Raw genomic sequence first — 26,598 nt, 5'->3', positions numbered from 1 at the left:
ATCGACGAACTGCAATCTTCAAGTTCGCCATACATTTTCGATTGGATTCAAGTCAGGACTTTGACTGGGCCACTCAAGAACATTAATTCTCTTCTTGTTCAACCGCTCAAGTGTGGCTTTGGCTTTGTGCTTTGGGTCATTGTCCTGCTAAAATGTATATTTCCTCCCCAGTTTCAGAGTCTTGGCTGACTCAGACAGGTTTTCCTGTACTTTGTACCATCCACTCTCCTCTCTATCCTGACAAGCTTCCCAGTCCCTGTTGAAGAGAAGCATCCCCATAACATAATGTTGCCACCACCATGCTCGACAGTTGGGATGGTGTTGACTGGGTGTTGTGCAGTGTTGGGCTTGCGCCAGATGTAACACTTGGAATTTAGACTGAAAAGTTCAATTTTTGTCTCGTCTAACCACAAAATCTTTTTCCACATGTCTGCAGTATCATCCACATGATCTTTTGCAAACTCCATATGTGCTTTAAAATTAGGCTTTTTGAGTAATGGCTTCTTTCTTGCCACCCGTTCATACAGGCCAGGTTTGTGTAGGGACTGGTTTATTGTTGATTGATTGATGTGTGAACATTGACTCCCATCTCAGACATAGAACTTTGCAGATCTCTCAAGGTCATTGTTGGCTTCAGAGTGACATCCCGAACCAGTTTCCTGCATGCCTGGCTGCTCAGTTTGGGAGGGCGACCTGATCTCGGTGGTATGATGCATTTTCCACTTCTTAATGATGGACTTCACTGTGCTGAGAGGGATAATCAGCACCTTTGAAATTTTCTTGTACCCTTCTCCTGCTCTGTGCCTCTCTACCACTTTATCCCTGACTTGTGTTGAAAGCTCCCTGGTCTTCATGGTTGCTTTATTGGATCACTGTGTTAGTTGCAGCTTGAAAGTCTTTATATACCTGAGGGAAAGTCTTTATATACCTGAGGGAAATTATTTACAAGTTAAACCACTTTGAGTACACACAGACTGAAACCATTTCACAAATGTTGTGACCTTTCAAACAAATCATTTGCACCTGAGCTGATTTAGGGCTGCAGTAGCAAAGGGTTTGAATACTTATGCAACTGACAGTAACCTGTTTTTCTCTGGAAATTTTACTTATTCATATTCTTTATGCATTTTTAAAATTTATCAATGTGGAGTAGTTTGTGTAGATTCTACATGTAAAGTCTAATTTTAAAGCATCGTGGAGTACTCGCAGGTGCCAACAAAATGTGAAAACTTTGCAGGGGGGTGAATACTTCTGCAAACCACTATGTGTGTGTGTGTGTGTGTGTGTGTGTGTGTGTGTGTGTGTGTGTGTGTTATATATATATATTATAATATATATATATATATATATATATATATATATATATATATATATATATATGCTCACTATAATATATATATAAACTTGAAAATTTATTATATACTTGAATTTTAAATACGTCACTTGAAATTTGCCTTGACAATTGAATTTTAAATTTATTTTATTTAAAGGTTGTAGAAAATAGGTATTTTATTAACCTGTTACATCCTGTTAACAACACTCAAACCAGCAGAACGCAGTGCAGGTGATGTAGTCGTGGTCCTTTCTCCACTACCTTGGCTGCGGAATGGTTACCTCGATGGGGCAGAGAGCAGTCAACAGTGACTCAGGAGGGTTACGGAGCTTTGTCACAAAGAGAAGCTTGAATTTCTCTGACCTTGAAGACCTGAACTCTGTCTTAGAATACTGAAGGTCATCCGAGGGTCGCACCAGGGACAGATACCTGAATAGAGACCATTAGACTACACATTATACAATGTTATTCATCTCCCTCAAAGTAAAAGGTGTCTACTCTTTCAACCAAGAGGCTCTTAAAGGGTTTGGTATATTATTTACAGTGACTCAAACAAGTATTCAACTAGTGGCCTAAAATGCATTCTTCTTCATCTACAGTACATTATCCCCTTTTTACTTAATTTCATTAATTCTACTGTGATTTAATCTAAACATTGTTTGAAAACCTTTCTTACTGCCTTTATTCACATGTTTGCTTAAAAAAAAGATTAGTGCATTATAAATGAATTAATGAAAGAATAAATGAACACAAATCCAGATGGTGTGAGTGTAAGTATATATGTGGATACATAAAATCCCCACGTAACTAACTAAAAGTTGCAAACGTACAGACAATTACAATTTCTGACTGCTGGTTTAATACTTTTTTTGTCAAATATGTGTGTGTACACTACATGTGTAGGGGTTCCAAAGCAAATTAATTTCATATTTCAATGGACGCTTGTAGCAGTGTGAAGTCACGGCGTCAGCAGGTTTTGAATTCAGAGTTCCCCATAGCAACGGAAATGTTTAATCCTTAAAAGAAAAATAAATTACTTAATGCTTAATTATGTGTGGTATAGACAGAAAACAATGGTTCTTTGTGGTTAACTCAAGTCTTCCCTTGTTCGTTGATTATTTGTGCATTACCCACTTAGAACCAATGTGTATCCCCTCTGTTACATGAATAGGTACTCTATGTTAGTAACATACTGGCTGTAAATACAGAATACCCATAATTGATAAGTATAGTCCTGCAGTACCTTTCATTCTGGAGCAGTTGCTTGGTTAGAAGCTGTTCCATCAGCCCAGCCTGTATTTGGTCAAACTGATTCTTCACAGATTCAAACAAGTTCACTTCCATCATGTTGATGACCAGAGGCTTACCGAACCTAAACAGGAGTCACTTTTTAATCTTACATGTGTTCCCTAACATGTAAACTCTGTATAAATCTCCAGCAGTCTTCCAAAACCTTTGATCTCCCCCTTTTCCCTGGACTTCCACCAAAAATATACCTTAATATTTACCCAATTATTGCAATTCTTTAGTTGGATAATCAGATTCTATAATATAAGCGTATTTCCACAATACAAGTAATAGAATGAATGTTATTTTAAATATAGATATAAAAATAGGGATCTTTGTTTTCAGGTTTACTTTTTAATTTTTTTTTTTAATAAAGTAAAAATCATAAATTTAAACTTCATTTTTATAGTTACATTAATATATTTGTTGTTGGACTACTATAGCCATTAACATACATCTACTGTATATGCAAACAGCTTTTTGCAAATCTAAAACTTCCAGTACTGCAGCTAGTCATACAACAATCTTTGTTAATCCATACAAGAATAATATTATGGCTGCTAAATTTGGTTGAAAAAACAACAAGGAAAATTCTCAAAAAAAAAAAAAAAAAAAAAAAAAAAAAGAGGATTTTATCAGTGCAAATCAGTAATAAAACAAAGAACACTTATTACTGTATACCATATACCAGTCTTAAATGTCCACAGCCTTCCTGGTCTTTGTTCCAACATCACCCTAAATATGTTAATTGTACCAACTGAAACTCCTTCCAGTACTTAATCCGTTCATTGTTTAATTATAAAACATGGAGGACTCTGGACCTTGAGGCCCGAAATTGTCTGACAAATATGCCTATTGTGTGTACAGCCCTTCCTCCACTACACTGCAGTGCTTTGCCCCATCTCCCTGTGCTCTCCTTGGTAGTGCCTCACCTGATAGCTCCCAGCAGGGCCAGGCGCAGGACCTCGGGCTTCATGTGTTCAGGATTTAGGGCATCTGTGTAGTTGGTGTCTCGATATCTCAGGAATGTGGAGGCTTGGCCTGACGGGTCGATGAGCAAAGGCCACCTAAGGACAAATCAAACACATTACAGCCTGAAAGCCAGTATTCAAATACACTAAAACCTCGGGGGGTGATTCTTAAAATCTATTTGTTCAGATAACTGAATTAATACTGCAAATTTGCTAATTTGCAGTATTCCCAATCAAGAAACCTCCAGCAATGATTACAGTACAAGCTCTTTACCCTTTACGCCAGGTAATGAAGGTTTTACTGTGCACACTGTACTGTGTGACAATACTGCTGCATTACGGCATCCACAGGGGTGCACAGTCTTCACCAAGTTGTTCCTCACCTCCCATCTTGCTGGATTTTGTTTCCCACATCTTTGAACAGCACGTCGTCCAGCTCTCGTACCGAGCACTTCATCCTAATGAGCTCTGATACAGACCCTAATAACGGTAATAATAATGGTAAAAAACTAATAAATCAGACAATGTTTCAACAGATTACACAGCATTTCCCGGGAACTTTTCAGTATTTATTTTTCATCATAAAATCCATTAGAAATAAGTATAGGCAGGGGAAGCATGCTTAAACAAACCATATCTGGTCCTTGGCATTTTCTACACAAGTCAGACTTTTACAGTATACCAGTATACACTTACAATGTAACATTCAGCTACTCAGTCCAGTCGGCTGCACAGATCAAGCAGTAAAGAAATTACTTAAAGTACTGTCTGAATGTTATATATCAGGGGTGGCCAAACTTCCTGATCCTACCAGACGCATATCAAAATGTTCATCTGGCCGAGAGCTACAAGACACATACTATAAATACTGCACAGAGTAAGTACAAGATTCCATTGTAATGTTCGAGAATTAAAACAATGTTTAAAACAGTGTTTTTAAAATGTCTTGCTCGCAAACATTTTTTGAATTCTTGAACATTACAATGGAATCTTGCACTTACTCTGTGCATGTGGCGGAGTGTCCCGCCCCTTTATGTTTATTAGTGTTTTATGTTGCATGTAGTGTGTTAATGTTGGTGTTTATGTATAAAATACAAGGGATATAAATATGGGTTACGAGCACTAGTGTTTAAAATGTATATTTGTATTTTGGCACGAGGATTGCACAGCACTTCACATGCAGGTAAAATGTAATAATATGTGAGGACGGGAAACTGCACTTAATTCACGTGCAGTTGTACCGAGACTCCAGTTGAATGATTGATTAGCAATCGAGTCTCGGTATAGCTGCATAAAAGCAGCATGTTTTCACTCACTCCGGGTTGTGTGTTCAGGAAGAAAGAACAGGAGAGAGATGGAGAGAAAAAGTAAGCAATTGCTACGTTGGTACTTGTTTGTTTAGTGTTCGTGCCCTGTTTGTTGATGTCTGTTCGTTTTGTTTGTCTATTTATTTTGGCTCAAGTGCCTTGTTCTGTTTTGTTCAGCATCTTTATTTTCTGTTTGTTCATTTATTAAATGCTGAGCGCAAGCAAGTGCTCAGCTTCACCAAAACTCCACGTCTCTGTCCTATGTGTTATTGTTCCGGGTCTGATGTCACCACTCAGCCAGCCTTGTAACATATGGTGGAAAAGTGGGATAAACCACAGCTTCCAAGTCAGACCAGGGAAAGTGTGTTTTTTTGTTTCTTTTTTTCGAAGTGGGTTTTTGTGTTGGTTTTTGGGGAAAAATAAAAAAATAAATAATAAAGAAATTTAAGGCTGGAGCTGGAAGACCTCCTCGGCGGTCTAGAGGACCAAGGCTGGTGCCTTGCCTGTGGGGCACCCGGTGGTGCGTTGTCCCTACCAAGAGGGAGAGGAGGAACCGGCCCAGGAGAGGAAGGTGAGGAGAAGGAGGCAGAGAGGGGGAAAGGTGAGGAGGAAGCAGAAGGAGCCAAGGTGGTGCACTCTGTGCATTGCCTATGGGCACGAGGACAAGAACTGCCCAGGACAGGAGCCAGAAGATAATCGGAGGAGCCCGAATGTCCTATGCCTGAGTGGGAGGAGCCTGAGCACCCAGCACCCAGAAAGGCGTCTACAGCCCACAAAGGGGGAGTCGGTGTGTCCACAGCTCCAGAAGGGGAAGGCAGAGCGTCCACAGCCCAAGTCTCCACCAGCAAAGGAAGAATACCTGCTGTTTTCACCTCCACCAGCAGAGGGAGAATGCCTGCTGGTTTCACCTGCCATTGCCTGCCATTGCCTCTCCAGGGTCCCCTCCTGTCGTCGGCCCCTCCTGCCGTCAGTGTCCAGAGTCGGTGAGAGAAACCCTGTCCGAGGGAGAGCACAACCAGTCCCCTGAAAGTGAGTGAGAGCCGCACCAGTCCCTTGCAAGTGAGGTAGAGCCATACCAGTCCCCTGCAAGTGAGTGAGAGCCGCACCAGTCCCCTGCAAGTGAGGTAGAGCCATACCAGTCCCCTGCAAGTGAGGTAGAGCCATACCAGTCCCCTGCAAATGAGGGAGAGCCGCACCAGTCCCCTGTAACAGGGGGAGACTACATGCCGCTCCCACCTCCATTGCCAGGAGACTACACACCTCTCCCACCTCCGTCGCTGGGAGGCTACAAACTGCTTCTGCCTCCATCACCTCCACCGCCAGAAGCAGAACAGCAGGAGCTGCCTCTGCCTCCGCCACCTCCACCGCCAGGAGCAGAGCAGCAGGAGCTCACTCTGCCTCCCCCAGCTCCACCAGCAGAGGGTGAATTCCTGCTGGTTCCGCATCCACTGTTTGTTCATTTATTAAATGCTGAGCGCAAGCAAAACTCCACGTCTTTCTGTCCTGTGTGTTATTGTTCCGGGTCTGACGTCACCACTCAGCCAGTCTTGTGACAGTGCAGTACAGTCATTGTTATTGCATGATGGCAGCAAAATATACAAGAACAAGAGATAGAACATTGCAGAGCCTTCACAGTTTCTGTGTTATTTGTACTGTATTGTAGATCTACTGTGTATTAAATTTAAATGTAACGCTGCTTTTTTGTCCATTATTTCTGTTTATGCTGTATGTAACAGGCACTTAAAATACATTCACTTATTATGAAGATTTCATAAAAACACCAAAAACACCACATAAAAAGACACATTTGAAAGAGTTTTTTTTTTACAAGCTCTTCCCTTGAAGATCTGAACGCTCGGCTTAAAAAAAAAAAAAAAAAGCTTTTTCTTGTATGCTGTTGGGTGTACTAAATACTTTTGAGAGCTTTGCTTTGTGGATGACAAATGCACTGTATACATTTTGAAAGGGATTACAGTACCTACTCATGACAAGACATAAGAAATATATAATGCAAATACAATGCAAAACAACACTGAAACATGCATTCTCTAGTCTAGCGCCAATAAGGACGTTTGGCATAAGCAATATTCTATGGCATATAAAACTCACTTAAGTCATTACATCAGCATCTTTACTGAACATCAAAAGGAGCATCTGCTGACAGCTGAGGCGTGTTTTAAAGAGGCTTGTTTGTTTCTCCTCAGGTCTGATCCAGGATGATATTCAGATGAAAATTTGTTGTGATTTGTTTCATGACGATGATGGCGGTTGCTTGCCTTGTACTGACTACCGTGTATAAATAATTTGTTGCAGAGAGGTTTAACACTGTTTACAGTGAAAGCAAACTCTTCCTCCCATTCTGGCTTAAAGCTTCACATTTTGTTTATTACTCATGGATGGTTAGCTCAATGCCATTGTCTCCACAACAAGATCAAGCATTTAAATCAAAATTATGAAATTGACTTTAACTGCACTTCCGGCTTTCACTCGAGGTGATCGAAATACACATGCGCCAGCGCGCGGTGTCAAAGGTCATCAAGTGACGAAATGTCCCGCAGTGAACATGCAGGCTCAAAGAAACTTAGGGGAGAGAAAAAAGAATAATAAACACTAATGAATACAGAAAACAAAAATAATAAACTTTATTGTGTTTATTTTTACCTTCTCTCTTTTCATTTTTGTTTATTATTCTTTTTTCAGTTCATTCGAGCTGCAAAGTGTGCGTCACCCAGCATTTCCCCCGGGGGCCGCGGTTTGGCCACCTCTGTTATATGCAGTGGGATTTAAATTCAGCATTGTTTATCCAGTGTTTTCATGACTCAGTCCTATTATAGACAATTTTAGCTGGTCCATCAGAATGCTGGTTGTTACAAATGGTGTTCAGATACCCACCTCCCCCAGACTGCTCCCTCAGCTGCAGTCTGGACAGTGAGAGCTGCTCTTCTGCATGGTGCGCAGCTATCTTGGCTCTCTCCACCACATCCTCTGCATCATGTATAGCCTATGGACACAGTCACTGCTGTTAGACAGGTGGAGGGGACCAGGGGTGAGAGTGCTAGGCTCCAATGTGAAAGGCATTGAGTCGCTCAGGAGCATTGGGCTGAAGCATGGTGGGTAGCCAGTTAAGTACTTTAATGCTGCACAGTAATGAACAGAAAAATATTTTGATTTATCAATGTAGTAGTACATCACTTTTCATTTGATTATAAGCTTTGTATAAATCTCCAGCTCACCGTCAGTGTCAGTTCTGTTTTGCCCATGTTCTTCCTCTCACACTTGTCATGTTCAGAGATCCTGTTATTCAGCTCACAGTACGCCTTCTGCAGCTACAAACAGCAGGAGGACAAAACAGTGTATTAAAAGCTTTTACCTTTTATACTAATGGAGTTAGGAACACAGTAATACTTATTTTATATTCATTTAAAAATATATATGTTTCCACCGACAAAACAAGGTAACACCCATTGTTTTTAACTTGAAGTTTTGATCACACAAGAAAGTCACTTGTGTTGTACAGAGCACAGGACTGCAATGAAACTGTTAAGCATGCTTCTAGATTAATCTTCTCCTAATTATAGCAGTGGCATGAACACAAATTAAAGCAGTAGCACGCTATCTTTATTTTATTCATAAAAACACACCTTAGATAAACATTCTTTAAACAATTCAAGATTTGAATCTTTGTGAATAAGGATCAATATCGCAAAAAAACAGTCGTCTCTATCATTAACATGCACAGATATAAAAAAATGTATTCTAGTGCAGGGGTGCACAATTTCTGCCCTTGAGCTGTAGAGGCCTCCTGGTTTTTATTCTGACAGAGAAAGAATGAATCTTGGTTATAAATCTCCCTCCCGACCTGTGAGGGTGCTGTGTAAAGGGAACAGAGTGCCCAGGACTGACAATTAATTCCAGGGAAAGGTGGAAGTCGGCCATCTAGAAAGAGGGCAGAGCTATGGTCCACCAAGTCATCGCCCCAGAAGGGAAGCGATGTGGCAACCACGGATTGGAGGAGAAACGGTTGCACTCGCTAAACAAGGGGGTGTGACTAGGCGATCTGTTCTTTTGATATGGTTAAGAGCGAACCGCTAAAGGAGAACCAAAATTGTACCGTAAGTGTTTAGTGTTTGTTTGTTTTATTGTGTCTAATTGTACACTTGTTTGTTTATTAGATGGCTAACACGTACCGGGAGCTGTCGCTTAAGGCCAGCACCAACCAGGACAACATTTCACAACTGTACACAAGTAAATTGTATTTCACCACTTGCACGTTAGCACTCACTCTTGACTTGTGATTGTGTGTGTTATACTGTGTTTATTATTTCGAGACTGTAATCCGTTTTTTAAAACAGTGCAATACACATTGTTGTGTATTGCCTGGGATTATTCTTTGCGGTTGCCAGACCGGGATTACAAAAATAAACGACTGTTTTGATCGTGACCTTTGTTGTCTGTCTTCTGTTTTGTAATCACATCACCTCTACACCTGCGCACTGCAAATCACTTTGTCACACACCTGTACCCTAAATTAGTTAACTCAACCAATTAAACCTTTTTTAATTTAAGCTATAAAAGCTTTGTGCACCCCTTTTCCAAACCTTTGTGCACAAATTTGTGCACATCTGTTCTAGTGTATATGTGTTTCATTCATGTACAAAACTCACACACTACATCTCTAAGATGCATTGGGAGGGAGTGAATACTGTATTATATGTATCAGCCTGCTGATTGCACCAGTTACACATGTTACAAGAGTTCCATACCTCTTTCTGGCACCTCTCATGTTCTTTAATCAGCTGTTGGACTTCATCTCTCAGTCTGGGAAAAAAGCAAAAGCTGTTTCATTTGTCATTTATAATCTTTTTGGACATGATATTGGTGATATGAGCAGGACAAGACTATTGTACGCAGATCGGGTGCTGTCCTGACCAACATCTCTCAGTTCCATAGCTCTCCAAGATGAGAAAAGAGAAACGTGCTTGGGTTTGTGTAAAGTATATACCATGCCTTGCAAAAGTATTCAAACCTTCTCACAGTTTTCACATTTTGATGCTTTAAAGCTTGCAGTCATGACACTGAAATAGCAATTAATATGTGCTAAATACACAACCTATTCCACACATTCAAAGCAAAAACAAAAAGAAGTAAATAGATAATTAATATGAAATAAAAATGGAAAAGTCATGATTGCATAAGTATTCAAACCCTTTGCTGTGGCAAACCTAAATGAATTCAGGTGCACAAAATGACCTTAACGAGCCACACTATTAGTTGAATGGCTTCTGTCTGTGTGTGCAATATTAGTGGTTCTCATGATTTCAGAATGAAAACACCTGTCTCTGTGATTGTTCCTTGGTCAGGTAGTGAATTTAAAGCAAAGACTCAACCTTGAAGACCAAGGAGCTTTCAAAGCAAGTCAGGGATAAATCATTGAAAAGCACAGATCAAGAGAAGGGTAGAAAAAAATATCGAAGTCTCTGAATATCCCTGTGAGCACAGTCTACGCAATCATCAAGAAATGGAAGGTGCATTGTACCACCCAGACACTGCCTAGATCAGGCCGTCCCTCGAAACTGAGCAGCTGGCCAAGAGGAAACTGGTGAGGGGTGCCACTTTGACGCCAATGACAACTTTGAAAGAGCTACAGAGTTCAATGGCTGAGATGGGAAAAAATATGCATCAGTCAACAATATCCAGAACACTTCACAAAAGTAGCCTGTATGGCAGGGTGGCAAGAAGGAAGCCATTACTAAAAATAAGACATCTCAAAGCCCCCATGGAGTTTGCAATAAACCACCTGAGTGATCCTGCAAAAATGTGGCTAAAGCTGTTGTGGTCAGACAAGATCAAATTGGAACTTTTTGGTCTAAATGCCAAGTGTTACAGTTGATGGAGACCCAACACAGCACATCTCCCAGTCAACACCATCCCTACAGTCAAGGTGGGGGCAGCATCATGCTATGAGGGTGCTTCTTCTCAACAGGGACTAGAAAGCTTGTGAGGATTGAAGGAAAAATGGCTGGAGCAAAGTACAGGCAAACAATAGAGGAAAACCTGTTTCAGTCTGCTAAAGACTTAATACTAGGGTGAAAATTCACCTTTCAGCAGGACAATGATCCAAAGCACAAGGCCAAAGTTACACTGGAGTGGCTTAAGAATAAGAAAGTGAATGTCCTTGAGTGGCCCAGTCAAAGTCCTGACTTGAATCCGATTGAGAATCTGTGGAAAGACTTGAAAACTGCTGTCCATAAGTGATCCCTAAGCAACTTGAGAGAGCTTGAGCAAATCTGGCAAGTATAATGGGCACAAATTGCACCAAGCCAGTGTACAAAGTCGGTAGAGACTTACCCAAAAAGACTTGCGGCTGTAATTGCTGCCAAAGGTGCGTCCACCGAATATTGAGTTGACGGGTGTGATTACTTTACAATCAACATATTGCAATGTTTTCTCTCAAGTTTCTGCTGACATTTACTGTAACTTATCATACCCTTAGAAGTCTTCAGTTTGTGCATTCAAGTTTTGAATAAAATATTAAGTGTAAAAAAATGTGTATGCATCATTTTGTAATTTCACAAAATGGCACACCATAGGAAAGTTCTGAATACTTTTGCAAGGCACTGTATGTTAGCACTAGCGCAAACTATTTTATTCTCTAAAATATGTTTAAGAAAACTGAAATATCTAGACTGATTGTGTACCTGGGTTGTTTCCTACTTCTAGTTTTGTTCAGTTAACAGTTGGTGCAAACTTTGAAAGAAGCAAAAGCTGAGGTAAGTCTAGTGGGGTTTTCAATGCCATTAAAACTAATTAAACACATATTTACCATAATGTGCACATTGTAAGGAATTTTGTAATAGTTTTTGTATTAGAACTAATTATTATTTTATAATATGTTATTTTCTGTAACAAATTGAACTGAGACTCTGGGTGTGGTATTTGAGCTCAGGAATGTAAGGAGAGAAGGGGCCTCTGCTTGCATGGCAAATGGGTGAATCTCAGAGATAACAGATTCAAAAGGAATGTTTGTTAGGCTTGGAAATCTGCCACAAGTACATATGTATAGGAAAGAGAGGTCATAACTGACATCATTACAAGGGTATGTTTTGGAATCTACAAAACTAAAATGCATGCATTGTCCAGGGTTCAGCTTCTCTCGATCTCACTTTAGCCCAGAGTGACGCGACTCTGTTCATTCAAATTATTCTTTTTTTCTGAGCTATAGCAATAAACATATATTTAACACAATATCTTTTGGAAAATATGAGATCTATGAAGTAATGGTCTTACATATTAGCTGAGATTCACTGAAATGATCAGATCTGCTGTATTTACATTAAGGATTAAGAGGTTAGAGGGATAAATGTGGTTAGGTTAATTGCAGGTTACCTTACCTTTTTATGATGCCTGTATGCCTGCTTCCTGCCCTTAACTCCTTTACTCTCTTTTAATCTCCTCAATATGCATTCACAAAAAATATTATATATTATAAATGTTTACACTTAATTTTTTGGTGTAAATACACATTTGTTTATATACAGTATATTTATTTATTCATATTTTATTTGTTTATTGCATTATGGGGGTTCTAAAAATAACATTTTTGTAAAAACAGGCAAATAAGGTGGCATTGGGAGGAAATTAATGTTACCCTTCCCCCCTGTTGTTTTTTTTTTTTTATAATTGCTATAATTGCAAAAATAAAACTATTTGTCCCCAGCCTGGTGAGTCGTGCGTTTCTAGAAAGAATTCACCCAGTTTAATGGGAAAAGCTTAGTAAATGTGTCTGGTTGTGTTGTGTCTCACCGATCAGCTTCCACCGCTTTTTGTTTCTGTTCCTCTGCTGTCCTCCTCTGCCTCTCAGCCTCCATCTTCTGCAGCATGGACTCTGTGGCCTTAAGGTCCCAGTCCTGCAGGGTCCTCACCACACTGTCCATTGATGCCACCTGAACACAGAGAAAACAGGGCAAGCCCAGCTCTGGAAAACCAAGAGGTACTGTACAACAAACACTACTGACTCAAAATGAGATAACACTTATTTCAATTTACTTTATTACATTTTTTTCTCACCAATTTAGAATATCCAATTATGTTCCGTCATTGCAGCAACTCGATACAACAGCGCAGGGGAAATGATGAACAATGGAGGTCCTCCTATCCCACTTCAAAGCTAAATAGCATCTTCACATCCAGTAGCTCTACAATGGATGTCACGGAGCTACAGGCCCCTACAGGTGTCCACTTGAGCTCACCAGGCACTTAGGCAATATGGGCTGCTTAATACGACAAGGAAAGTCTGACCATTTTACCCCATTAACCAGAAAAACAGACAGAACAGACAGAAAAACAGACAGAACCTTGTGGTGTGCAGGGTTAATCATGTAGTCAGGAAAAGTTGAGAATCTTCCTTGGGGATTCTACAGGGTTTTTTGCATTTTATCACACAGTTCCCTGGTCTACTTCCTTGCCTGCTACAATTCGCTTTGGTTTGCTGCTGACTTGCCTCACACACATCAGGATGCAGTCACATGCTGTCTGGTTATTCTTTAATGTCACACAGGCAACCACTCTACTGCAGAGTTAGAAACTAATGCTCGCCTGTTCGCCTGAGGGGAATTAAAATTGATGAGGACTAGTTGATGTCTGTGTCGCAGTAGCCCTGTGAGTGCCTAGAAAAGTGTACAGATATGCTCTCATGTTCACAGGATTGCATTTAAAAAATGCAGTTAAAGCCAATTTTCTAAAGGGATGTAACAGTGGTGAACAAACATTCATAATGCTTACCAAACTCAGAATTGAAACCTCCCTTCATCTCCCCTTGTCATGCTGAATTTTGCAATATGCGAATGCATCAGTGTTTCATTGAATTTTTGTCTGTGTGATTACTTACATTATTCATTTATTCATCGCCGTAGTTTACCTATGAACTTTCAGTTTAAACAAAATGTACATCAACAGTATAAAAACGGGCATTTTCTCACATAACGTTTCATTTTTCATTTTATATATATATAGATACTGCTAATTTATTATCAATATATATATAATATATATCGGGTTTTATTTTTTGAAAAAGCCCAATTGCTTGAACACAACACACTTATTTAAAACTATATAAATGTACAGGATGATTGCTTAACTATGTCTTATTACTAACGTATTTGTATTACAAGATTTATTGTAAAATAGTAGAACAACAATTTCATATGGCCTGTTTCAAAGAAACATAATGTAAGGAAATGGCTATTCAACTTGAGCTATTTTGTGTTTTGACATTTTTATACTGTTTTGATGTCTAAAAAGTAGACTTAGTTTATAATACTGAAACATTTGCATCTTTGAAGTGAGTGTAAAGTAATTTTACAAAAATATGGAGTATTATACCAGGTTGCGACCCTCCACCACAAAAGAAAAAAAAAGACGATGATATGACAGAGAAGAGGCAGCACACTTTTCAAGTAACCTGGCTTTCACAATCTGACTGGCTGCAAAAGCCAGAGTGGCACATTTGTGACTTGGTCGTCTACCTTTAAGATAGTCAATTTTAAAGCGTATGATAAAATCAAGTAATCTTTATAACTGTGTGAAACTGATGAAGGCAAACTGCCAATAAGACAAATCAAAAGCGTAACAATTACTACACACCATAAACACCTCAGTGATTTTAAAGTGATTTGCTAAAAGTGCTTTTTAGAACAGCTCACACCCTTGCAAAGCCTGCATGACCGTATTCTCATTTTGAATGGATGTGTGACCTGGATGAGGCAAAAGGATTAAATGTGGGGAAAACCTACAGAAATTCTAAACAGGCTCAGGACTCTATACACACTACTGCGTGTACCCAGCGTCCAGCCCAGTTAACCAGAATGGCAACTGCTAAATGTCGGTTATCTTGGATGGTTCTACAGATCCATTACTGAGGCAGTGATGTGCAACGTGAAGTATGTTGTCAACAGTGTTGTCCACACAGACTTTACTGGTGTTTAGAATGTGGGGAAGGCAGATGTAGAAACCCAATCAATGTATCTAGGAATGAGCATTAGTGTTTTTTGTATTTGTTTGTTTTTTTAAGTACAGGCTGAGGTTCTTTGTTTCCCCCTAGCTGGATTATGGAAGTGCACACCCTCGTTAGCTCTACCCTGAGGGCCACTCACCAATCTGGACACTGATTAACGGGTTCCCCTACGAATCACAGGACTGCTGCTAATGGTTGATGGGGGGGGGGGGGGGGGGGGGGGGGGGGGGACTAGCAAGGGTATAAGACTGGACGTGAGAAAGACGGCCATGTTCACTCTCTCTTAGTGAATGGACAACAACTCTGTCTAGATTAGAGTATCAAAAATATAGTTACGCCACGGTTGTGGCCAACAGCAGCCTTGCAATTCCTGTGGCAGGACACAGATGTTTATTTGATGTATTTGTTACATTTCATGCACTTGTTAGTGCCAATAAATGTTGCGTTTAGCCGTTTCAGCCTCCGAGTCACTGTGATTTCTGAGTACGTTACACTGGTGATCAGAAGTGGGATGCAAATATGGATTGAAAGCTGCTCAGAATCAAAGAGAGGACTTGGGAGGAGATGGAAGAGACATAATTTCTGATGTGTAGCCGATCGTCTGGAGAAAGCAGCAGGAAAATAAAAATAGAGACTTGCAGTGGGGTCAAACCCATGAGGCAGGCACCACGTATGAAAGACACCCCACTTGTAGCCGTACAGGGAACGTGTTGACCCTGCTCTGGTATTTTGTAGGGTGTCAATAACCCTACTGGACAGACCCAGCTCAAATGCAGCCGTTCAGGAGACAGACCCAGAGCTGCAGGCGCGATGAGTCGAGATGCCATAAAGTCTCCTGTGCCTGACTGAGCAGGTCGTGGTGCTTGGGCAGTCTCCAAGGCTGGTCATTCAGGAGCTGCATCGGGGTTGAAAAGCAGTCTCCTGGGACAAGAAAGGTTTCTCGGAGCACCTTGGCCCCATCCTGCCTGATTTTCTTCAGACAAAGTGGAAGCAGGGTGAGCAGTTCAAAGGCATATAACAGTTGCCTCGGCCACTTCTGTGCCAAGGCATCTACTGCCAGTGGGTCCTGTCTCCTATTATGGAGAACCAGAGGGGACACTGGGTTGATTCCTGGGAGGCAAAGAGATCTCTCTGCTCTCTTGAACTTCACCAAATGAGGCTAACCACCTCGGGGTGAGGCCTCCAGTCTGAGGCACTAGGAACTCTCCTTGAGAGGAGTTCCGCCGCCCAGTTTGTCACCCCAAGATCAGTATTACCAGCAGTGAGAGGAGGTTCTCGTGTCCCCAGAGCAACAGCTTGCGGGCCATGCGATGGAGACTGGGTGACCTGAGGCTGCCCTGGTGGTTGATGTAAACCACTACTGTTGTCTGTACAGACAAGCACATGTCTCCTTTGAAACTCATGCAACAAATTCTGCAAGACCAGGTAAACTGCCTGCAACTCCAAAACGTTGATGTGGAGACTAAGAGGGGTTCCACACACCTTGTGCCCCCCCCCCCCCCGCCATTCCACAGAGTGCCCAAGCTCAAGCTGGATGCGTCCATGGTGACAACCTCCCTTCTGGTCACACTGCCCAGAGCTACACCGAGGCATAGATGGGCAGGCTGCTTCCACCAACAGAGCACCTTTAGACCGTGAAGAGACACTGTCAATAGGTGGTAGCAGTTCAATGCGGCTTAAAAATCCTGTTTTTGAACCAGGCCTGCAGAGGGCACATGCACAGGAGTCGCAATGGAAGGGTCTGGGTAGCTGTCATCAAGCCCTGAAGTCTCTGGAACATTTCCATGAGCACTCTGTTCAGCTGAAAGAGCTCTAAACGGCCGGCTATTCAATGCACTTTGTTGTCTGATAGAGTCACTCCTAGATAGGAGGCTGTCTGAGACGGCGTGATTCGTCGTAAGGCCCACCTGTTGAAGGTGGCTGGTGACAAGTCCAGTGAGGGCCTTTGCCTGTGCCGGAGATGGCACAAATGAGCCAGATGTCCAGATAACTGAGCACTCTGATGCCTTTGAGTCTCAAAGGAGCCCGGATAACCATGCACTTCGAGAAGGCACAGGGAGCTAGGGAGAGGCCAAATGGCAAGACATGGAACTTGTACGTTGTTCCCTGAAAAACGAACCGCAGGTACTTCGTGTGCACTGGTTTTATGGGGATGTGGAAATAGGCATATTTGTGGTCAACTGTGGTGAACCAGTCACCTGGTTTGATTGACTGCAACAGCTGTTGCATCGTCAACATTTTGAACCTCCTTCGACTCAGATACAGTTTGACCTGCAGTATATGAGGTCGAGGATCAGTCTAAGGCCACCATCCTGCTTAGACACTAGGAAATACCTGGAGTAGAACCTTGTCTCCAACTGGAGGGGGTCTATCATGTGAATAGCCTATTTTTACAGCAGAGCTCCTACCTCCTGAGACACCACTGCGACATCCTGTGGCTCCATGACTGATGTTACATTCACACCCTGAAAGGGAGGGGAATGTGCTTGAATTGCAGTCAGTAGCTGGTGTGAACAGTAGTAAGCACCCAGCTGTCTGTGGTGCACTGATGGCTCCCTGAAGAGGGGCCCTAGGCCTGTGGCAAAAAACTCCTAGGGCTGCTGCAGAATACTATTATAATTGCCTAGCTGTGCAGGAAAGGCGAGTGGAGCATCCAGTAAAAATCCTCCAACGCTGTAGCTCTGAGGTGGCTGCATAGTTAGTCTGCAGTGTGTAAAGAAGCGGTCGGCCGACGGCACACGCTTCGGAGTACAGCGTGTGTTCATTTTCGCCGCTCCTGAGTCAGCGCAGGGGTGGTAGCAGTGAGCTGAGCCTAAAAAAAAATAATTGGACACGACTAAATTGGGGAGAAAATAATAAAAAATAATAATTGGCGACGACTAAATTTAGAAAAAAAAAAAAAAAAAACACAGGACATGGGAGAGATGGTAGGTTCATCGTCAAAGATTGTATAAGAGATAGTATAAGAACATAAGAACACAAGAAAGTTTACAAATGAGAGGAGGCCATTTAGCCCATCTTGCAGGTTTGGTTGTTAGTAGATTATTGATCCCAAAATCTCATCAAGCAGCTTCTTGAAGGATCCCAGGGTGTCAGTTAGATCCCAGGGTGTCAGTGTTGACCGCCTTGTTTCCCCTTCTGTAGGCCAGGGCACTTGCAAAATTGCAGTGGCCCTCTTGATCAGCGTTAGAAGCTCTGCCGACAGGGAGAGCTTAACTGCAGGGGATGTGCCGTCGATCTCCACGTCCTCAGATGGGAACGCCAGCTCCTGTTAACTCACCTCATCAGTATGTCCTCCTGTGGCCAATCTGCATCCATAGTCCCCTGGGGCCCCAAGGGGACAGACGAGGTAGGCGGCACCAAACATTCATGCAGTAATTCTGCTAGAACCGTTCGTTAGTGGGAAACAGCTGCCCAGAGCTTTTCCATATGTTCTGAGTCTGCCAATTGTTTGTAATTTTTAATTTTTTTTTTTTTAATTTTTCAAAAATCGTGAAGCAGGAAGAGAGTCTTAGGAAACAGTTGCACACAGAAAAAAAATTCCATAATCCACTCACTGATAACACACTGACCTGACCAGACCCGAGTAAGTCTCTACCATAGGGTAATGGTTACATTTTGTACTTGAAAGGGAACTATCCCTGTACTGCATTCATCTGACAATGTCTGTTTTATTTCTTCTCAGAGTAACTAGTAACTATTCAAACAATGGTGGCATAATCACATATATACAATCTGCGACCCCAAACACCAACAAATGCAAGCCTCAGCCTACAGACTGCAAAAAACAAAAAATATATTCCTGATATTTATTTTATAAAGTTACCTGTTCAGGTGTGTTTCCATCATCTGCATATACCCTGGGGTCTGCCCCAAGCTGCAGGAGGGTTTGAACTGCTCTCAGGTGACCCCCGAAAGCAGCTCGGTACAGGGGTGTCCTCCCAAAGGCACCCTAAAAAATGAACAACTAAAAATGTAGCAGCTGGAATGGTTAAAAATATTCAAAATTCTGGGTAATTATGCCTTTTAGAGTTTAAAACTTTCACCATATAATTTCTGAAAGAACAAGCATTGATGGGCCCAGTGACTTTGTCTCATCCATAGATTTTCTTATGTGGTTATGATCTCAGCTGGAACTACTTCCAGGATGATCCTGATACCTGTGGTGTTTTTTAGAGCATTTTTAAACCTGTCTATGTCTGAATATGCAGTATTGCCCACTCCTTTTCAGTGTAGAGTAAATGTATTATCCTGTGTGTGGGCTTGCCTTGGTGTTGATGTCGGCCCCATTCTCTACCAGCAGTGTGATAGCCTCCGGGTGCCCGCCCCCCGCTGCCTCTGAGAGGGGGGTGTTCCCATGAGGGTCGCTACACTCAATCATCTTTAATTGGCAGTGCAGTTGCTGTTTCTTCCCCACCTGGTCCAACCCCACACCCATATTTGTGTCCAAGTCCAACATCTGACAGGAGAGAAAAACAAACACGCTAAGAGTTAAAGAAGCAAAGGCTAAAGAAACACACACAAAAAAGCAATGGTTTTATTTTTAGCAATATCGAAGTAGACATATAAGACACTACATAAAGAAGCACTTTGTAATTCTGATTGAGTGTTTGGAAGTTGTGTTTTTGTAAATACAGCAAAAATAGAAATATAAGTTATTATTATTATTTTTTTTTTAATGGAAATCTCAATCAATTAATTAATCTCAATTGATAAATTACTCCACAATTAAATCCCCCAAATTCCAACCAGAATACAGCCCCTATCTGTTTTCTTTTTTGCAAGTTTCATGGTAAGGGGCTGATTTGATCAATCACATTGGATAAGCCACTCATGATTTTATTGGAACCTTTTTCAGCACCGGGGGATCATCAATCACCTGGATAATCATGGAAATATGATTGATCTAGAGTGATTCCTCAATATATTCCAGTTGTGTCCTTTCCTGGTGGAAAGTCAACCTCAAAGTCTAAAATTAAATCTAAAATGATCCCGTACTTGGGTCAGACAGATTCATGTCTGTGTAAAAAGCATACTACATTCCACACTGCCAGGACCCGATGCTTCTGTGAAATATCTCCATGGTGTCCATGTTACTAGAGGGCACTTGCCTCCTTTAGCACGGCTAGGATTTCTGCCACATCCCCCTCAAAGGCGGCTTCCAGGATCCGCTTCCTTCGCTTCTCTTCCTCCCTCCTCTTCTTCCTCTCATCCTCCTCCTTCTGTCTCTCCCGCTCTGCCTCCTCCTGTTCCCTCCGCACCATTGCAACGAACGCCTGAAACAAGCAACAGCATTATCATTTTCATGAACCACACAGAGTAGGGCAGGAGCTCAGGACAGTTAGTGCTTGGAGAGGGGTGCACTGATACCATGCTGCTTGAAGTGTCAGCTAATTCATGTATGTGTTTATTTATTTATTTTCCACATTATCTAAAAAGAACACTACTACTTTAACCTATGCTTTTATCATGTTTTACTCCATTTTATTATGCTTTTTCCATGCCTTTCAGCATACTTCTGGTTAAACATGTATACTAAGGTATTACTGGATGGCCACTGGTTTATTACTTAATTAATGCTAATGAACAGTTTACTAATTGATTTAATGCTGTTTAGACTACCTCAAACCAAACACTTAAAGAGTAAGTAGCTTCAAATATGTGTGTTTGACTATAAGACTAGGGTGCTTTGAGATCGTGCTGGCTCTGACGCTTCGGCTAATTGCAGTAAGAACCAGTAAGAATGATTGAATGATTATAAAACATTTATGTACATGTGCTTGAGTGGGGGGGGGGGGGGGGGGTGTGTGTGTGTCAAATACAACAGACAATAGGAAGGGGGGAACGGTTCAAAAAGCTGAGAACCACTGTACTAAACAGTTTAATTAAACATATGCATTATAATACATATAATAAATACAATGCCACTCTCTACACCTCCTTTTCTAGACGGTCCATTAACTCTTCATATTCCACCTTCTGTTTCCTCCTTTTTGCCAACTCCTTCCTGGAGAGGTGTTTACGGAATGCACACTGGATTGACATGGCAGCTTTTTCTTCACGGCTTACCTCTGGAACCAAAACATAATAATCAAACTAATTGGTCAATTAACATGTTCAAAAACTACATGGCTGGACTCCAGTACCCAGCAACACGAGCAAAGAAGATAAAAATCAGTACTGGCCTATTATTTCAGTCAGATTCAATGTAAATAGCAAACACCTGAGGACTCCTTGCTCAGTTCCTGGTGCTGTAGTGGGGTAATGTCCACTAGAGGGCAGTGTAATACCAGGTAAAGACAAGATACCAACTGCAGTCTCCAACTAGGAGATAGTGGTGTAGGGAGAGAATACAGAGTAGGCACTAGATTATGGATGCCCAAAAGACTATCCTGTTTGAAATCCATTTTATGTATGGATAAAAGTTCAAATAGCATTTTCATTGCTTTCTTTAGGCACCTAAAAAGAAGAACAAATCATTAAATAAAACACTAATAGCCCCAAAATCCTCTGACCTTGTCTTTTGTCAAGTGCTCTTACCTGTCACTGTCAGCAGTTATCACGCAGGAATGCCTGCAGCTTCAGCCACTAAGTATAACATTGGCAGCACCATTCACTCAAGGCAGATAAAGATCTCCTGACATTGGCAGCTGTTACTGAATCCCCCACAACAGACAATGCTTCATCTGTGGTCTTATAAGTTTTCAAATCTCTGAGCAGTACACAGGGTGAACATGACCTATGCATACTTCTAATGTGTGTGTGTGTGTGTGTGTGTGTGTGTGTGTGTGTGTGTGTATATATATATATATATATATATATATATATATATATATATATATATATATATATATATATATATAAGTACAGTATATAAGTAAATAGAGTACATAAAACCAACAGGGAAACAGAAGAATCACAAAACTGTATTTATTTTAATATCAATTTTTGTTTTATCAACCATTCTACACACCAATAAATAAAATAATAATAGCCCCCAAATCCTCTGTGGTGGATATATATAGGGAAAAGCACAGTGTTTGTGTGAATACAGCGCAGGCCTGGATAAACTCACCAACAGTAAAGTAGTAATGCTGCATTTGAATCAGTGTTAAAGAGAAACACCAATCACTCCAAGCATAAGCACATTCCACTGTTCAATGAAGCTCCTAAGTATCAATGAGCTGCAGGACTAACCTGTTTGCAAAGTGACAAGCTCTTTAAAATGACACTTTTTATGTATTTATAGTCGAAAGTAGGTCATTATAAACCTCTACAAACCATGCATTATTGGTCCTAATTTTGGACACCATACGAGAAAAGACAGCAAACAGCTTTAGAATATGTGTTTAAAGTTCTGCTTTGTGAAAGAGTCTGTTTTCAAATTTGGCATTATTTCATGGCGTGAAGTATCCAGAACTGGATAGAATGTTTATAAAAGTGAAAGAATTCCAAACATTCATTGATTCTTACTGATCAGGGGGTTTTCTTATTAAAGACTTTGCGTGTTAATGAAAATACCCTTCTAGTTAAGAAGTATGTGAAATGGCATAATAGGGTAATGGGAGGACCAACAATTTAACATGGTTACATTATTACACAGTATTATCAAATCATTTGTCTAGGGCTTTCTAAAATGTTGACGGTACACTGGTTTGAAGTGGCAGACAGGGAACATAACCTAAGCATGAAAAAAAGTCGGCAAGCTATACCATACTATAAATAGTCTACAACTGACAACGTGAGTAACCATTAACCCTTTTTTTTGCTTGTCATCAGCTAATAACGTTTTACTTAAAAAGATCTACTGTTATCTACTAAATTATATGGATTGGGGCGCAAACAAGTGTGAATTTTGACATTCCCAGAGAAAGAGAGTCAATCAGAATTTGCACACCAGGGCTCCACTCTGCTGGAGTGCTTTTTTTTTTACCCATTTTGAAGGAGGCTGAAGAAGTGAAAAGTTTTAATAGACTTCTACATGCACATCTCCAAAAGTCTTGCACTGATAACGTGTAATTGTGATTTGAGTATTTGAGGAACATATTGTGGCAAACCTTGGTTCCGACAAGCAGGGGCTTCTCATAGGTGAACCCAGGCCCTCCTGCTTCAAAGCATAGCACTGATATCGCTGTACAAAAGAGCGAGGCTCCCTTGCAGGAGCAGTTATCAGGCTTATGTGTTCATGTTTAGATTGCTCACCTACCAGCCCTGACCCCTACCCCCGTGTACACTACACTCTCCCCTACCAGCCTCAAGTCCACCCTCGGACTTGCTCACCAGGCTACAGGCTTCCAAGTGCATGCAGGGGTACCTGGGTCCACTTCTGACACCAATGTGGCAAACTTCAGTTCCCACAAACAGGGGCTTCTCACAGACAGAAATCGAACGTGAACCTAGGACCTTCCGCTTTGAAGCTAGTGCCGATTACACTGTACAAAATAGCCGGGCTCCATTGCAGGAGCGGATATCAGCCCTACCAGTCCTGACCCCTACTCCGTGAACACTACATTATCATATGTTTCTGGCTGTCTTCCTCAAGTTTTAAATACTAACAATAAATTGAACACTCTCTCTTCCATCAGAAAAGAACAGTTGGAAACCTTAGAATCCAAAAGATAACCAACTATACATTGGCTATACTCTGGGAGCTGAATATAAATACCACAGGATGGTGAGGATGATTCTGCTGATATTTGTTTTGCCTCTGTTAGTCTTTCATTCTGAGAGTCAGCGTGTTCAAGATGAGTAAAGTCTGCACAATGCTCTACATGTTCTTGCTGGCCTCGCACTTTTGTGTTCACATTTTCTGTGTTCTTTGCTTTAGTTATTTTTTCTTTTATTATAACCTGACATCACATTCAAACTTGAACTCTGTTGATCTGTGCAACTATTATTTTACTTTCAATTTGGAGCGCTACCCTTTACCCCACCCATACATTTTTACATTTACAATCATTCCGAATGGTTATAAGTTCAGTTACTAGAATGTTGACATAGTCATTTATATATAATCTAACTAGCTGTCATTTGCATGCTTGTGTTGTTAAGATGCATTTTTTTTTTGTTTCCTGGTCATGTAATATTGTGTAATATTGTGACCTTTCAACTGCTTCATACTTGAAATATCTTTTTTCTCAGTTCCATAATTTGACCTCTGGTGATTCCCAAACATTCCCTAACCAAATTATCTTTAATGGTATTACAGCAGCACTAATAATGCACTATAGTACAAAGGGCCAAGGGTACTGCTGAGCCAGTATTCCAAATACAACATTCTTAATGAGAACATATATTGGATGAAAAACTAAATTTAGTCGCCTCCTTAGTTCCTCTGGGAATAAGTTTCAAGACGTTAAAGTGGCTGTGCTTGATTTGTTAGTCCCCAAATTGTGCTTTATCTACAATATCTGTCCAGACTACACACGCAGTAGGGTCACTTTCCTATCTCAAGAAATGGCATGCTTTGTGGAAATTTACCTTTCTTGCTCCCAGCTGTGCATACTGCTTTGACACCCTTTTCAGCAACCTTCTTTTCTGTTTTGATTTTTGATGCACTTTTGGAAACTGTCTTTTGCCCTGAATTGCTTTTCGTGTTTGCCCGCAGTCCTGCGACTAAGGGAGAAAAAGAGCAAACATGTCAGACACACACACAAGTACAAAATAATGTCATTTTTTTAATATTTCAATGACCAGCTTGTAGCAGTTACATAACAATAGCGGCTTCACCAAGCTTTCAAGTCAGAGCTCCTTGCAGCAACTACAATGTTTTTTCCATGAAATAAAAATAAGTGACGCCATCTGTCACCATCAGTCACTCGTTCATTATTTTTACCTTACCCACTTAGAACTATTGTGTTTTCTCTCTGCAAGTACAGTCAGGGGAAAATGATTATCTGTTTAGTACCTGGTTTCTTTGCCTGGGCTGACTGCTTCACAGGGGTCTTTCCAACCCCTTTCCCTGGGAGTGCTTTAGCCTTTCCGGAGATCATATCTTTAAGAAGAACAAAATATTTATTAGCACTCCCTTTTATGTTAAATTAGAGTGTTTTCCCTTAATACAAATTTACCAAATAAAAGCACAGTGAAAGCATGGTTAAGCATAGTTAAGGATTGTAAAGCCCAAAGGTACGGTAAAGCATATTAGAAAACATCAAACCATGTATAGTATAACCATGATAAAAGGATGGTAAAACTGCTAAATTACTTTGACAATTTACAGTGGTAAACTTGTATAAGGGTTACACCATCTAAAAGCCAACAGCTGCTGTTTTTAAAGACTCAAAAATAATAATGACTATCTAACAATCAGTGCACACACAGTAAGATATAGGCACCTATTCAACTGATTTAAACAGCAGATCAAAAATAGTCACTAGTAATATAATTCAAATTGAGCCCCTTCTATAAGGTTATCAAACAGTGTCTGTGAGTCTCTTTGGTCTGTTTCTGTCTGTAAAAAGTCTAAAATGACAGGGCGGGTTATCAGAAGGCAACACTTTGACTCCAAATCAACTTAAGGAAGAATTCTGTTTATTACAGGTACAGAAGTTTTTAATTTCTGTCATAAATCTGGAAAAATACGCTCTATAGCCACATCAATAAGCTACCGCTGGTAAAAACTAGAGATCTAAACAGATCGATGTATAGATAAGAACATATTAATAAGATACTCTTCCCATTTTTAAAGGGCACTGATGCTTTTTGCGATTATAGAACTATTTAAATTGAAATCATCCCGTTAACTGCAGTAAACTATACTTTTGTGTAAGTACTGTAGCATGCACGGGGTAGGGGTCTGGTTGGTAGGTGACGTAGTTAATGAAGACTTAAGCCCGATATATGCTCCTGCAAAGGAAGCGGCTCTTTTGTACAGCGCTATCGGCGCTATGCTTCAGTGCGGGAGGCCCCGGGTTTCCCGGGTTGTCGCCTCGACCTGTGCGAAACCCCTGCCTGTAGGAACCTGAAAACGTTACAGTACATACAGTGAATTTTTAGGAAAAGAATCGTAAAACAGTGACAAACAATCACAAGGACTGTAAATAAGGAAAACCAATGTTAAACTGTTTACACAAATAGCTAGACAATACAAAACATAATTCTCATTGTAAATATTGCAAATAAATTTATTACACAATATGTAGCTGTATTAAGAGTAATCTATATATATATATATATATATATATATATATATATATATATATATTATAATATTAACGTTTAAATCGTACAATGTTTTGGTTAAATGTTTATGTTGTGGTCGGTTACCTAATCCGTTCTCTTAGGTTATTAATAGAATTCAACCACAATACTACGTTGTGGTACTTTACAATTCCTATATACGCTTAAACAAACAATACATTTTAAAACATGAAAATAAGAAACACGTTTACCTGCATATTAGTTCTCAGAAACTTTTGTTTTGGTTTTTACTAAAACAGTTTTATAAACTGCTACGAGACAACAACTCGTCTCCATAGCAACTGTTGATGTAGGAAGCGAAGCAGTGCACTCGGGTGCCGCAGTCAGGCACAACCGAAGGAACTGCTGCCAAAATAGGACTACGGGGTCGGGAGACATACATTAGCACACAAAAGTGTTGGCACCCTACACTTAAATTTAAGATAATTGAAAAAAACATGTTAAACATAATCATCTAGTGAACATTACCCCTATTAATGTGACAAA

At 40.6% G+C, this 26,598-nt stretch overlaps 1 protein-coding gene across 1 annotated transcript; it reads right to left on the bottom strand.

Moving 5' to 3' along the window:
- Positions 1–1,444: 1,444 nt before the first annotated feature.
- On the bottom strand, positions 1,445–26,388 carry LOC121314672 (IQ motif and ankyrin repeat domain-containing protein 1-like). The gene is made up of 16 exons (XM_041248159.1): positions 26,304–26,388; positions 25,672–25,873; positions 24,818–24,904; positions 24,391–24,525; positions 20,848–20,981; positions 20,022–20,186; positions 19,178–19,369; positions 18,737–18,862; positions 12,702–12,841; positions 9,662–9,716; positions 8,132–8,224; positions 7,791–7,899; positions 3,975–4,071; positions 3,553–3,687; positions 2,577–2,705; positions 1,445–1,762 (listed from the first exon to the last, which is right to left on the bottom strand). The coding sequence occupies exons 2-16, from the start codon at positions 25,691–25,693 to the stop codon at positions 1,591–1,593; spliced, it is 1,791 nt and encodes a 596-aa protein (XP_041104093.1). The 5' UTR covers positions 25,694–25,873; positions 26,304–26,388; the 3' UTR covers positions 1,445–1,590.
- Between the last annotated feature and the right edge of the window lie 210 nt (positions 26,389–26,598).

The sequence above is a fragment of the Polyodon spathula genome, chromosome 4, assembly GCF_017654505.1.
Source record: "Polyodon spathula isolate WHYD16114869_AA chromosome 4, ASM1765450v1, whole genome shotgun sequence".
NCBI lineage: Eukaryota > Metazoa > Chordata > Actinopteri > Acipenseriformes > Polyodontidae > Polyodon > Polyodon spathula.
This window is presented reverse-complemented; position numbering and strand designations above follow the sequence as displayed.